The sequence below is a fragment of the Rhinopithecus roxellana genome, unplaced genomic scaffold (genome assembly GCF_007565055.1).
Source record: "Rhinopithecus roxellana isolate Shanxi Qingling unplaced genomic scaffold, ASM756505v1 contig5523, whole genome shotgun sequence".
Taxonomy (NCBI): domain Eukaryota; kingdom Metazoa; phylum Chordata; class Mammalia; order Primates; family Cercopithecidae; genus Rhinopithecus; species Rhinopithecus roxellana.
In genome coordinates, this window is record NW_022144124.1 from 1 (window position 1) to 14,764 (window position 14,764).

The 14,764-nt window shown below is 54.0% G+C and overlaps 1 protein-coding gene across 1 annotated transcript; it reads right to left on the minus strand.

Annotated features, from left to right (window-relative positions):
* Positions 1-6,661: 6,661 nt before the first annotated feature.
* Positions 6,662-14,079, minus strand: LOC115896160 (A disintegrin and metalloproteinase with thrombospondin motifs 2-like). Its single transcript, XM_030926568.1, has 8 exons — positions 14,074-14,079; positions 13,712-13,868; positions 10,779-10,843; positions 9,735-9,766; positions 8,997-9,140; positions 8,433-8,565; positions 7,078-7,191; positions 6,662-6,712 (listed from the first exon to the last, which is right to left on the minus strand). Exons 1-8 carry the CDS (start codon positions 14,077-14,079, stop codon positions 6,662-6,664), a joined length of 702 nt encoding a protein of 233 aa, XP_030782428.1.
* Between the last annotated feature and the right edge of the window lie 685 nt (positions 14,080-14,764).

Sequence of the window (14,764 nt, forward strand, 5' to 3'; positions counted from 1 at the left end):
ACCTAGGCCAGCTTTTAGACAAGCAGACCATCCTGTTACACTTGGCCTTTCTAAAGAAATATCCATGTTGGATCTGTGTTTAAAGTACTCCATCTATAAAACAAACCTAAAATGAAAACAAAATGCTGCTCATATAGAAGTAGTCATAACCTCAGGTACCGTTGAGGCACCTTTTTCTCCAAAGATCTGAGGAAACGGCCAGCACACAGCCCATATTCTGCAATGACCCCAGGTGAGTTGGCACAGCGGTGTGGCAAGTATTTCTGGAAGCTACTATCACACCTGGACAGACACAATAATTTAACTCTACTTGTAAGAGACAGAACCGTGGCAATAAGCCAAAAAAATGCCCTCAATCCATTTTCTCTGTAGTCAAAGCAGCAAAATGCCCGAGGCCGTTCTAATGCCACCCACGGGAGAAGAGGTACATCAGTGAGAAGCAGGAATGAAGACAGAAGTGCTCTTAATCAAATATGGTTAAAATATCTTATTTTTGCAAAATTTACAAAACCATATGACCACGTGAACACATGGCTTGGCCTCTCCCCGGGCCTTGGAAGGGGGTCAGGTGAGCCAGGGGCCCTGAAGCCTAAGCATCATGAGCTTCATGGGAAATCGACTTCTGCTTCCTCCTCAAAGCCCCTCCATGGCTCCCCTCTTGCAGCAGGACCAAGCCTTGTGGCTGGCATCAAAGACTCGGTACGACTGGCCTCTACTTACCCCTCAGGGTCGCCTGCCCCAGCACATCAGCACTGCAGTGCTGACTGCTCTGAACAGACCCCACTCTCTTCCCTCCCTGCCCTGTGCACACCTCCATCTCCTCAACGCACACCTGGCGCAGTAGACCCCGTGCTGTGCCACCCAGATACCTCTTCAGGACCAAGTCATTGATTCCTCAAACTGTAGAGCATGTGGGCTGTTCATGGCTCACAGCTGAGTTCTTTTCCAGGAACAGCCCCCAGACCAAAGTCATGTCCCTTTCCTGGGGATAGCCAAAGCCAGTGACCGGTCAGGGTTGGGGTTCAAACGTTGCTTCAGTTGGGCCAACTCTGAAAGGCTCCAGAGCTGCACGTGGTGCTGGCCGAGCCCTCTCCTGAAGTCCTATCCCTGTGCAGTGCCTCAGTCTCCCCACAGCGCTGGCCCTGAGAGTGCGCCCTGGAACTTCTACCATCAGGTCTCTGTGTCTGAGGTCGTTTCTGGGGACCTGTACTCCTGTGTCCACGCCTGAGCTGCTCCCCTCCTGTGCTTCCTTCCTGGTCTTCCTTGCTTGGGCAAGCCCTGCCCAGCACCCGACTTTGCCCACATCTTCCCTTCCTTCCTAGCAAAGGCCCCTCACTCTCATGCCTTGCTAAAATCCTCCCAGGCCTGCCTTTGTGGCAGTCTGAGCCACGTGGGGACTGCAGAGGCCACTACTCTGTGGAAGGAGATACTGTGGGCAGGCGGTCAAGGGCTCTTCCCATCAGGCTGGGCCAACAGGAACTGACTGGGGTCAGGCAGCCCTGGCTCCCGGCCACTTGGGGTCCTAACCATCTCCTTCCTGGGCACCGTTACCTCATCTCTTGCCCCAAAGCCTCCCCTCACTCGAGCATGGAGGGGAGGGGAACAATCCAGAGAAATGCTGGCTGGTGTTCCCCTCAGCCAGTGGTGCAGGTGGGGCTTGCAGGCGAGGAGGGGCCCAGGTAAGGCAATGCCATGGCCTGAGTGTGTGTGTCCCCTCAAATTCATATGGTGAAGCCCTGACCCCCAGTGTGGTGGCCTTTGAGAAGTGTTAGGTAATGGCCCTCATGAGTAGGATTGACATCCTCATGAGAAGAGACGTGAGAGAGATGCCCTCTCTCCCTGCCATGTGAAGAGATCATGGGAACATGGCAAGCCAGGAAGAGGGTCCTTCCAGAAACCAACCTTGCTGGCACCCAGACCTTGGATTTCCCAGCCTCCAGGACTGCGAAGAACAAGGCTCTGTTGTGTACGTCACCAGCCTGTGGTATTTCTGTTAGAGCAGCCGACGCTGAGGAAGATGGAGTGGGTGAGCTGTCCTGGCACTGCTGAAGGCTGCGGCCGGGGCAGACTCTAAATCACTGGTGGCTGCAGGAACCAGGAGCCAGGAGGATGGAAGGAGCCACACAGTGGTTCCCCTGTCCCAACTGGGCAAGCCAGTGCCTAACCTGGAAATGGAAGCTGGGCATGACCACTCAGGGCAGCCCCCCAGGGTCTGCAGTGTGGGGGACCACCCCTGGGGCAGACCTGGATACAAATGTGTAGACGGGAACAGGAAGACAAAGCAATGCAGAAAGAGAAAAAGTCACCCTCATTTCCGCCACGCAGATGTCATTCCTCTAATAGGCTGGTTGATTTCCTCCTGGACAGCTATGAGCGCTGAAAAGTGTGATAACCCTCCATGAAGAGTTCATCCTCTGATCTCCTCAGTGTGATGACCCTGCATGAAGAGTTTCATCCTCTGATCTCAGTGTCATGACCCTGCGTGAAGAGTTCATCCTCTGATCTTCTCAGTGTGATGATCCTGCATGAAGAGTTCATCCTCTGATCTCCTCAGTGTGATGACCCTGCATGAAGAGTTCATCCTCTGATCTCCTCAGTGTGATGACCCTGCATGAAGAGTTCATCCTCTGATCTCCTCAGTGTGATGACCCTGTGTGAAGAGTTCATCCTCTGATCTCCTCAGTGTGATGACCCTGCGTGAAGAGTTCATCCTCTGATCTCCTCAGTGTGATGACCCTGCATGAAGAGTTCATCCTCTGATCTCCTCAGTGTGATAACCCTGCGTGAAGAGTTTCATCCTCTGATCTCAGTGTGATGACCCTGCGTGAAGAGTTCATCCTCTGATCTCCTCAGTGTGATAACCCTGCGTGAAGAGTTTCATCCTCTGATCTCAGTGTGATGACCCTGCGTGAAGAGTTCATCCTCTGATCTCCTCAGTGTGATGACCCTGCGTGAAGAGTTCATCCTCTGATCTGCTCAGTGTGATGACCCTGTGTGAAGAGTTCATCCTCTGATCTCCTCAGTGTGATAACCCTGGGTGAAGAGTTCATCCTCTGATCTCCTCAGTGTGATAACCCTGCATGAAGAGTTTCATTCTCTGATCTCAGTGTGATAACGCTGCGTGAAGAGTTCATCCTCTGATCTCCTCAGTGTGATAATCCTGCGTGAAGAGTTTCATCCTCTGATCTTCTCAGTGTGATGACCCTGCGTGAAGAGTTCATCCTCTGATCTCAGTGTGATAACCCTGCATGAAGAGTTCATCCTCTGATCTCCTCAGTGTGATGACCCTGCGTGAAGAGTTCATCCTCTGATCTCTTCAGTGTGATGACCCTGCGTGAAGAGTTCATCCTCTGATCTCCTCAGTGTGATGACCCTGCGTGAAGAGTTCATCCTCTGATCTCCTCAGTGTGATGACCCTGCATGAAGAGTTCATCCTCTGATCTCCTCAGTGTGATGACCCTGCATGAAGAGTTTCATCCTCTGATCTCCGCAGTGTGATAACCCTGCGTGAAGAGTTCATCCTCTGATCTCCTCAGTGTGATGACCCTGCGTGAAGAGTTCATTCTCTGATCTCCTCAGTGGTGTGATGACCCTGCGTGAAGAGTTCATCCTCTGATCTCCTCAATGTGATGACCCTGTGTGAAGAGTTCATCCTCTGATCTCCTCAGTGTGATGACCCTGTGTGAAGAGTTCATCCTCTGATCTCCTCAGTGTGATGACCCTGCATGAAGAGTTCATCCTCTGATCTCTCACCCATTGTTAGAAAAGAAACCATTTAATGTTGTTGACATGTTTTATAAACATATGCTTAAGTGCCTACAAATATTCCATCCACTAGAGAGACTTCAACATTTAAAGGGAAAGGTTATGTGTGCTGCGTGAATTTGGAACCCGTCATATGGGGAAATGAATGAATGAATGAATGAATCTAGAGCTGAGGAGATATGTAGCTTCCTCAGCCTAATCCTCTGGCCTATTGCCTTTTTTTTTTTTAACCCAAAGGGAATGAGCCCACCTCTCCCCTCTCACCCAAACCAGCCAAACCTGCCTGTCCAACACAATCAGTTCCATGGAAAGGCTCCCCTCCTCCCTGCCCCCACCCCACCCCTCCCACTGAGCAACCTGGCCCCATCTCTCACTACCCTGGTCCTCTGCTTCATCTTATGGAGGCCAAGGTTCTGAACCCGCAGGCACCGCAGCATCCCTGCCTCCCGGTGCACATGGGCTCAGGGCAGGCAATGGATGGGCCATGCAGCCGCACAGCAGAGGGTGAGGGCAGATCACCTGTGGGCTCTGTGGCTTCTCTCCCAGCTACCTCCGTGTCTAGAATCTAGAGACAGATCTTCTCTCTCTAGGAAATGGTGGCAACAGAGGCCAAGAGGGGAGTGAGGTGCTGGGACAGCCAGCAGGAGTTCCCAGTCAGCGGCCTCATGCAGAGCCTGAGCTCTCCACAGCCCCTGCCGGGTGTCTGGGGATGCAGACGGACAGCTCTGTCCCAGAGCCACTTTCAGCAGGCAACCTGCCATTTCTCCAGCCCGGCCAGGCTTTGCCTTGCTCTCTCCTCTCTCTCCTTCCCCTCTGGCTCCCCTTGCAGGGAAGGGTGGGAGAGAAGATGATTGTTTTCCAGACGTAAAATCACAGTGCAAGAGAACAGTGATGCGTAGAACAGGGAAACATCCAGACCCACATTCAGGGATTCTGACAGCTGCCCGGAGGAGCCCCTCTTCCACATTCCCCTAACCCCTAACACAGGATTCAGCACTGAATCCTGATCTAGGTCAATTTCAACCTGTGCTCCTCGGGAACCAGGGGAGGCTGAGCAGAGCCCCAGCTCTGCCCCTCAGTCAGCACAACTATTCTTTATACATAAAAGGCAATTTCACTTACTGGGCTAAATGCAGAGGATCCTACCACCAAAATGAGTGAAGGGCTGCGGCCAGGTCAGTGGTCTCTGTGAGGAGGGGACACTTTGGTTGCATCTGCTCCCTGTCCTCACCAGACCTCCCCCACCCCGTTTCTACCTTGCAGGAGAAGCAGGGGGCAATCAGCTGGGGTGCAGGCCAGCCACACACACACATGTGGGGGCCCCACCTGCTCCTGCTCCTGCCCTGGGCCAGCATGCCTGTGCAGGGCCTGCCTTCCATTCCCTGTGCCTCCTCCCTGCCTGGGGTGGGTGGGGCGGGCAGGGAGCCATGCTTAGCTGGTCTTGTTCTCCAACTCAGCTTTCCGCAAGCACCCCCTGGGGTCACGGCAGATGTTCTGCCCTGCTCCTTCTGCTGAGCTCCTGTGGGAAGAGGACTAGCTGGGTGGTTCTGGCCTCACCAGGCCCCCAGTGAGTTACCAACAACTCTAACCCTTCATTAAATCTGGGCACATCTTAAAAACATCAATTCCCAGGTCCTCAGACAAAACCTTATACACGAATGTTCACAGCAGCATGACTCACAATGGCCAAAAGGTGGAAACCACCCAAATGTCCCTCCATGGAGATAACGGATGCACCAAATGTGGGACATCCACATGACGGGAGGTTATTCAGTGATCGAGAGGAATGGAAAGCGGACAGATGCCACACAGGATGACCCTTGGAACCATTCTGCTGAATGAAGTGAGTCAGATACAAAAAGCCACATATGTATGATTCCATTTATATGAAATTCCGGAATAGGCAACTCTACAGAGACAGAAAGCAGACTGGTGCTAGCCAGGGGATGGGGTGAGGAGGGAAGGGAGGAGTGACTGATAAATGAGACTTCCTTTTTGCAGTGATGAAAAGCTCTGGGACCGGGTAGTGGTGACGGTTGCCCGACATTGCGAATGTACTAAATGCCACCGAATGGTGCACTTCACTTTTATTTTTAGTTTTTGAGACAGGGTCTTGCTCTGTCGTCCAGACTGGAGTGCAGTGACGCAATCTCAGGTCACTGCAACCTCTGCCTCCCGGGCTCAAGAGATTTTCATGCCTCAGCCTCCTGAGTAGCTGGGATTACAGGCACCAACCACTGCACCTGGCTAATTTTTGTATTTTTAGTAGAGACGGGATTTTGCTATGTTAACCAGACTGGTCTTGAACTTCTGACCTCAGGCGATCCATCCGCCTCGGCCTCCCAAAGTGCTGGAATAACAGGCATAAGCCACTGTGCCCGGCCTGAGCTGTGCACTTTAAAGTGGTTCAGATAGTGAATTTTATGTGAATTTTACCATAGTTTAAAAAAGAACACCCAAAACAATTATTGGATCCTGCCCCCAACAAAAGTCTTCAGGGATGGGCCTGGGAATTTGTTTCTTTCAGAAGCTCCACCAGGGACTAAAATTAGGTGGCTGGCCCAGTCCCGAGCCAAAGACTTCCATCAAGGAGCCACAGGTCCAGACAGTCTGGGGGGGTTCCAGGCCTGGCTGGGATGTGCATCGGTGTCCACGCCCCACTCCCTGTCCCCACTGCAGGGCCAGGGTGGTCTCAGTGGGGCTGAGCCTTCCTGGGCAGGGATCCAGGCTTCGCTCATTTGCATATGCCAGCCCCCTAGCAACTAACTGGCAGAGTAGGGGGTGTGTGATTTCATCTGAACCAATGAGAATCAGGTCTGGAGTTCTGGGAGGACCATGGGGAAGACGCCCTTCTTTCAAGAGTCACCGGGGGTGGGAAGTGGGCCTGGGGCAGCCATCAAGTGACCTTGAAGGACAGCGTGCCCAGCGAGGGACAAACACGGAGATCCTGGGGATGGAGAGGTTAAGCCTCATGCTGGGCCCGAGGACTCCAATGCTGACCTCAAGGTGAGGTGACCCACAGTGCCCAAGGGTAACCAAAGGCTGCCAGGACCCCAGAAATTACTCCTTAGAAGGGGATTTCTGAGTGGGGGGCATGAAGCACTGTGAGGAGCTCTCAGATGCCAGGTGTGCTCCAGCACAGGGTGGAGGCAGCTCTGGCGTATACTGTGTGAGGGGTAATTAGAAAGGGGAGAGGAGAGGGCAGCAGAGGTCCCTGAGAGGGCCCCCCATCTCCACTTCAGGGCCTGTCCCTGGCGACCTGGGCACCTAAGATTCCTGGCCTCTGCACTGCTGCCCTTGATCCTGCCTCACCTTGCCAGGTGCACACATAGTCCCGTCCAAGGGGGGTCCCTTCTTGGTCTTGCAGAAGTAGGGGTTGTCGGGGTGGCTGCACCACAGCTGCTTGCAGGGGTCGAAGGTCCGGAACTGGAAGACAGAACCACAGCTTGCCAGGCCCTCCCGCCTCAGGGACCTCCCAGGGGTGCCACCCACGCCCCGGGTCCTGTAACCTGAGATGCCCCAGTGGGACTGGCCCGTGATGGGCCTGTGTGGCTGGTGCATGTCATGATTCTGGAGCGGTGAGGACCTTGCCCGTACAGCGTGGGGGCTGCCGCATCCCTGGACGTGGCTGGGCCTCTCTGCTTCCATTCCTTGGAGGCTGCACACCTCAGAGGGCCTGGCAGGCAGCTGGGCCCCGTGTGCCCGCCTGAGGCTAAGTGCGTCCCTTTTGACCCTTTCTTTGCTGTGGATTCCCCTCCTAAACCCAGGTGAAGCCCTGCCCCCACCCCACAGGCCTGCCCCCTCTGCAGCCTCGGCCTCCCCGGACTTCACAGTCCTCTTGCCTGGCCTTTCTGCTTCCTGTCCTGATAGCACTTCCCGCAGGACAGCCCTGAGGGATCAGCTGAAACTCAGCCGCGGCCCTGAGGCTCCCCTACTCAAGCCTTTCCAGAGCCCCCCATCGCCATGAGAACCGAGTCCACCGTGCTCCTTAGGGGGTCCTGGAAGGAGTTAGCCCTCCTGCATTGGTACTCGACTCCATCACTTGCTCACTGTGTGGACTCAGGCAGGTTACCTAGCCTCTCTGGGCCTCCGTTTCCTCATCTGTAAAATGGGACTACTTTGCTTCCTTCCTTCATGCAGCAGAGGCAAGCATTAAGACACTCACAGACACCGAAGCTCCCCCGCATGGCCTCCACGCTGATGGCCAGTTCCTCTGACGGCTCAGCCCTGGCCCTCGGCCCTGGAGAGCATCGAGTGCTCCTATGCCTGCCACGCTCTCCTCCAGGCCTCTGTGTCCATGGCCCTCCCTTCCTGAATGCCCTCTCCTTCTGCTTAGCCTGCAGGCCTCCCTTCTTCCTTGGGAGCTCTCCTGACCTCTGCAGGCTGACACAAAGGCCTTGCCAGGCTCTCACTGCCCCTGGCTGACACCCTGGTCACAGCCCTGTCACCCATGTGCTTCCTGCCTAGGACCATCTGGGCCTGCCAGGTGGGCTCAGGGTGCCTAGGGGTAGGGAGGGGGGTGCAGAGGGAGAGGCTGCCACTCTGGAGGGCTGCTCTGCGCTCCCCATGCTGGGCTGATCCTCACACTGTCCCAGGAGCTGCCCCAACACCAGCACACTTCCCCTGAGGTCTGGGAGGGGACCCCGCTGCAGGGCTGCCACACTCACCGCTGTGCACATCATGTAACCCAGGCCGAAGTCAAAGCGGCACTGCTCGTTCATGGAGTAGTGCAGCCCTGGGAGCTGGGGCAGTGCCGGCCAGTCGTGGGCAAAGGGGTCATCCCGCAGGCAGTCATAGGAGCTGTGGGGGACACACGGAACCTCAAGAAGCGTTCAGCATGGCTGACCATCCAGCCCTGGAGGCAGCTGAGGCCCCTGCTGGAGCTGCCACAGCAGCCCTACCTGCACATCCCGGCCCCTGGCTGTGCTGCCTCAGTTTCCCCTGCTGTGGTCTCTTGTCCTTGGTTAAGATACCAGGAACCCGCTTGCGCAGTACCCCAGGGTAGCTGCCTTGCCTAACTTGCCATTCAAGGACAGACTCCTGACAATTGGGGTTCTCCTCCAGAACACCAGGCTCCTCTCCACAGGTGTGTCCTCGTCTCCTCCCTGCACACAAGGCTAGGGGACCTGAGGGTTGGAGGGCTCTGGCTCCGGTGCATTGGGACTTGCACCCTCCCAGAGCTGAGCCCAGGGACTGAGGGGTCGCCCTCGGAGGACAAGGGTGGTACTCACTGCAAGTAGCGACTCAGCTCCTGCTGGCTGCAGCGGGACCAATGGAAGCGGTGGAAGGCGGCCTGCACCAGGGGCGCCATGATGCTGCCCAGCCGCACCTCGTCGCCGCAGCGGTTGCCCTGCCCGTCATGCTCCATGCCCAGCCTGTGAGGGGTGAGGCAGCTGGTTGAATCCTATTGGCACACGGGCCTGCCAGCCCCACCCTGCCCCGATGATAGGAGGGAGCCCCATCTTTCCCTCACGGGCTTCCCCTGACCTTGGCCCACCCTGAGCCGGGTGGCACCGACCTGCTGCACTTTGAAAGCTGAGGCACTCTGGGGAGACAGTGTCCAGCGGTAGTCCCCAGGTATCCTGTCCCCAGGAGGGGCATGCACACCTTGGCGGAACCATGGCTTCCCTGCCTCCAGCTTTCTGGGCGAGCCACCCTCCAAACCTCCGAGCCTCCTTTACAACATGGGTAGAGCCCACCCTGCCTGGGGGCTTGGATGGGATAATGTGGCAAGGCCCAAGCTCTAGCTGGCCCAGGGCGCCTGCTCAGTCTGCAGGTGAGCCCTTCCTCCTTTGGTTGTTGCCTTCAGCAGACAGTGGGCCTTGGGCCAGCACTGCCCAGTGCTGGGAAGACAGGAGACCACCCCAAGTGGCTTTCACACAGTATGTGTCCCTCTTAAGGCACAGAGAAGTGGGCAGCCAGGGCTGGGGATCCTAGGGAGGCCCCTCGTGCCCCGCCCTTCCACTTACACGTGGCCAGTCTCATGGGCCACCACGAAGTGCTGAGGAGAAGCCGTCCTCGTGGTTCAGGGTGCAGCTGCGGACGCGGATGGCACATGCCGGTGACGGGAGCATAGCCTGGGAGGAGACAAGAGGATGGCTCTAGACGCTGCCATAGACTGAATGGGAAGGTGAGGCCTGGCCCAACTCCCAGGCGCTGCTTCTCCTCAAGGCCCCAGTGCCTCCTGTTCCACAGGTAACTACCCCCAGCTGGCACAGCTCAGAAGACACCATAGCAGACACCTCATAGCCTGTGACATCTGGCTGACAGCAGGCCCCCAGCCCATCACCATGCAAGCCCCGTGGTACGTTTATGCCTGCAACAGCTATACTGCAGCTGGGGCCCTCTGCTTAGTCAGATGTCACCTGCTATGGCTTGTCTGATAACCTGACAGTTTCCTGCCTGCCATTCTCTTTCACGCTGCCTGCCCCTGCCCACTGTCTGCCTCACTGAGTGGCCACTGAGCAGCACATGCTTCCACACTTCTCTCCCTGCTAGAGGCAATCCTGCCCCTCATCTGCCTGGCATCACACCCTCCAAGCCCACCTCCTCTGGGGGTTTTTCCTGGGTCTCCCCTTGTGTGTCTCTGGGTCCTTGAGACCCCAGCCTAAACCTGTTTCCATAACGCCGCAGAAGGTCTGCAAAGCTGTTCAGCCCATGTTGCCCACACTAGCCTGCAGAATCTCCCAGAGGGGGCTGGCTGGTGTGGACTGAGAGGTCAGAGCCACCGCAGAAGATGAGACCAGTGGCCTATGACAGCCCAGGGCCAGGGGGAGGGTTTGCAGAAGCTCATGATGCTGAGACCCCACGTCAAACTGCGGAAGACAGATAATGAGACCGATTCATTTCCCCAGCTCTTGTCTCAGCAGAGGGAGGCGGCTTGGACAAACACAGAGAAGTGCATACAGGGATATGGGTGCCACAATGAGGTCTCTACTTGTACCCCTGGGAGTCTTCCTAGAGGCCTGCCAAGCATGGAGCCCTGACTTTCAGAACCCCAACCTGCCCCTCACTCCTGCCATGCCCCGGTGAGAGGACCCTGAGGCCATGTGTTCCACAGAGAAGGGAAGGAGGGTCGCTGGGGACCCCGGGTGAGCTGGCGGTGTATGCCCCTAAAAATAGAAGTGTGGTGATCCAACCCCTTGTCTTTTCCCGTTGTAATAAATAGGGAAATCTGCGTTTTTTGCTCTGCGGATTTGAGACGAGTGTTGAGTCTGTGTGCCGGAGTGGAACGCTGCCATCTCCTCTTTGTCCTTTGTGTGCAAGGCTTGCAGATGCATCTGCCTCGTGGGAGACTTTCATTCCTCCTACTTAGCATTACCAGGAGCCTGCGAGATTTGAAAGCGCATCTTTATGTTTTTCTTTGTTTTCTTCCCTCTTATTTTACTGTGTGGCTGTTTCCTCCATCCGGAATCTTATTAGACAGAGTGTGCCTCCTCGATGGAGGATATGTCTCCTAACTTCTCTCATGTTCATCTTTTTGTCTTTTGCTCCCATTGGGAGATGCCCTTGACTTTTCATTTCAGCTTTCGATTTTTTTTTTTTTTTTTTTTTTTTTTAAGATAGGGTCTCACTCTGTCACCCAGGCTGGAGTGCAGTGCGTGATCCTGGCTCACTGCAACCTCTGCCTCCCAGGTTCAAGCGATTCTCCTGCCTCAGCCTCCCAAGTAGCTAGGACTACAGGCGCCTGCCACCTTTGCCCGGCTAATTTTTGTATTTTTAGTAGAGACGGGAATTTCACCATGTTGGCCAGGCTGGTCTCGATCTCCTGACCTTGTGATCCACCAGCCTTGGCCTCCAAAGTGCTGGATTACAGGCATGAGCCACTGTGCCCAGGTCTAGCTTTCAAATTTTTTACTTTCCCCATCCTATCCATAATTTTATACAAATCTGCTTTGTTGTTCTCTAATTCTTCATAGAAACCTCCTCTGGGTTTATGGATGTATTTTCTCAAACATTCTGGGACTACTACTTTTAAAAACCTGCTTTTCTTCTCTCTAAATTATACTCTGTGTCCTCTAGAGCCAGTTTTCAAACTTTTTGTTTTGTCTTACATCTTGGTCCGTCTTTTTCATGCTGTAATGATTCTTGTGTTTGGGTTTTAAAAAAATATCTGGTAACCCTTGGCTGTCCTTCATTTTTTTTTTTTTTTTTTTTTTTTTTTTTTTTTTTTTGAGACAGTCTCATACTCTGCTGCCCAGGCTGGAGTGCAGTAGCACAATCTCGGCTCACCTGCAACCTCTGCCTCCCGGGTTCTAGCGATTCTCCTGCCTCAGTCTCCCTGAGTACGCCTGGGATTACAGGCGCCCCGCCACTACACTAGTTAATTTTTGTATTTTAGTAGAGACGGTGTTTTCACCATGTTGGCCAGGCTGGTCACAAACTCCTGACCTCAAGTGATTCCGCCGCCTCGGCCTCTCAAAGTGCTGGGATTACAGGAGTGAGCCATCGCACCCGGTCCAATTTCACATTTTTAAATGAGTGATCGGGTCACTTAATATAAAGCTGTGTCGGTTTCCTCTCCTGGGGATAGCTCTGCTCCCATTAGTGCCCTCACCATGACAAAAGAGCAAGCGCACCCTCATCACGTAGCTGGGGCAACCCCTGGATGCACTGCGTTCGAGGGCGAGCTATCCACTCCTCACCCAGAACATGGCAGTTTCAAGTCTTTTCAAGTTTTAACTTAAGCTATTAGCTATGTCTTGATATCTCATTGTGGTTTTCTTCTTTTCCTTTTTTTTCTCTTTTTTTTTTTTTTTTTTTAAGACAAGGCCTCGCATCTGTCGCCCAAGCTGGAGTGCAGTGGTGCAATCATAGCTCACCCTCCTGGGCTCAAACAATCCTCCCACCTCAGGCTCCTGAGTGGCTGGGACTACAGGCATCCAGCACCATGCCCAGTCTCATTGTTTCAATTGCATTTTTCCAATGTCTACTGAGGTTGAGTGCCCTTTTCATACATTTATTGCTCATTCATATTTTGTTAAGAGCCTGATAAGAGTCTCCTGCCCACTTTCCGACCGGATTGTTTTTATTATCCTTACTGTTATTGCAGGCATTCTTCATATACTTCAGATAGCAGGTCCTTTTTCATAAATACTTCCCCCAGTGGATTAGCAGTGCCTTTAATGCACAAACTTTTAAAATGTGCTACTATTTATCCCGTTTTTTCCATTGAGTTTGTGGGTTTTTTTTTTTAGGTCGGAGTCTCGCTCTGTCACCCAGGCTGGAGTGCAGTAGCGCGATCTCGGCTCACTGCAAGCTCCGCCTCCCGGGTTCACGCCATTCTCCTGCCTCAGCCTCCTGAGTAGCTGGACTACAGGCGCCCGCCACCGCGCCCGGCTAATTTTTTGTATTTTTTTTAGAGATGGGGTTTCACCGTGTTAGCCAGGATGGTCTCATCTCCTGACCTCGTGATCTGCCCGCCTCGGCTTCCCAAAGTGCTGGGATATAGGCGTGAGCCACCGCGCCCGGCCTATTTTTTTTTTTTTTTGTCGCTTTTTAAAGAAAACATCTCTTACTCCAAGAACATGGAGCTGTCCGCCTATGTTATCTTCTTTCATTATTTTGCATTTCTTATTTAGACCTAAACATCCATGTGAGATGCTCTCTGTCTACAGAGTGAGTGGAGGTGACAGGCCTCCTTTCTTTCCAAATTAGCCCCACACCATTTGTTAGACTGTTTTCCTCCTCTTCTCTGAAATGTCACTTTTGTGACACAAAAGTGTCCCTATACACATAGGTCCAATTCAGGACACCGGATTCTGTTCTAATGTGTATTTGTCTGTCCGTGCACTGCTCCCCACAACCCTCACCCAGCTAAGGTGGCCACGCCTTCCTTGCCCTGACACTCTTCCCTGGGCTGGGCCAAGGCTCCCAGGGCCCCTTGCAACGATCAGGGGCTTATTTCCAGTTTCATGCCTCTATGGCCTGCATGGGTGAGGCTCACCTTGCATGCCAGAAAGGCCCAAAGTCCTGCCGTGTGAGAAGATGGCGTGATCGTGGTATTCATCGTGGTCCGTGTCTGGCTTCTGTTGGAGGTAGGCCCAGCGGCAGACATTCTCCAGGCTCTGAGAGGGGTTCCCGATCTCGATGAGGCTCATGGACTGCAGGGGGATGGAGAGAAATGGAAGAGAGAGGTTGGCGCCTGGTGGCCCAGCAGGGGGCCGAGCAGTCTGCAGTGTTGACAGACCCCATCCACTGGGAATCTGGTCCATATAGTACAAAGGCCCGGCCCGGTCACTCTCAGGACCTGCTCCCACTGGGCTCTATTCTTTGACATGGATGGAAAGGTTCCCCAGTCACACTCACCTGCATGAGTTTCCATACAAAGTCACCACAGTTTTCAGGTGAGATACGGAAGCCAAGCTCTAGGTCATCTAAGGCCTCACATAGTCCCCTCCGTTACCCCATTTCCAGAAGTCCCTGTGCTTGTTCTATGAGGCACCTGTTCCATGAAAGGCCTCCACAGAAGGCCAATGCCATGCGGACCTCACCCCAAGAGCTCACAGTTCTGGGAGGGTCTGTGGCAGGATAGGTGGAAATCCCAGTGTGGTGTGCAAGGCCAGAGGAAGCAGGCGATCACTTTACATGTTCCGCCCATGTGAAGGTACTTGCAGAAACCAGTGCAGGGCAGGAAAAGAAACTGCAACTGACATATTCGGTTGGTGTAAAGGTAATCGCGGGTTTTGCCATTAAAAGTAACGTCAAGGACTTTGGCACCAAACTAATAGAAAAACAGCTGTATCAAGAAACAGGGGCATACACAGATGATTCCCACAGGAACCACACGTGGGAAGCCACTGGGAACCATCCCATTCCATTTTGTATCATGACATACGCCTGACAGCCAGGGTGGCCTCGGGACCACGTGTCCTGCACACCCTCTCTGCACCACGACATTCGCAGGCACTCTCATTTAGACTCAGGACGAAGAAAGCTGTCCTGGACAGGAAACTGAGACTCAGAGAAGTTAAGCAGGTTGCCCACGTCACAAAACTAG

Bases quoted from the DNA above. Each gene is read 5' to 3' on its own strand.
- LOC115896160 (XM_030926568.1), bottom strand. The intron at 10,844-13,711 runs GTGAGCCTCACC...CGGGGTCCCCAG, and splicing joins GGGCCTTTCTGGCATGCAAG to CGACCCTCCTTCCCTTCTCT. The intron at 7,192-8,432 runs GTGAGTGTGGCA...TCTGTCTTCCAG, and splicing joins GTTACATGATGTGCACAGCG to TTCCGGACCTTCGACCCCTG.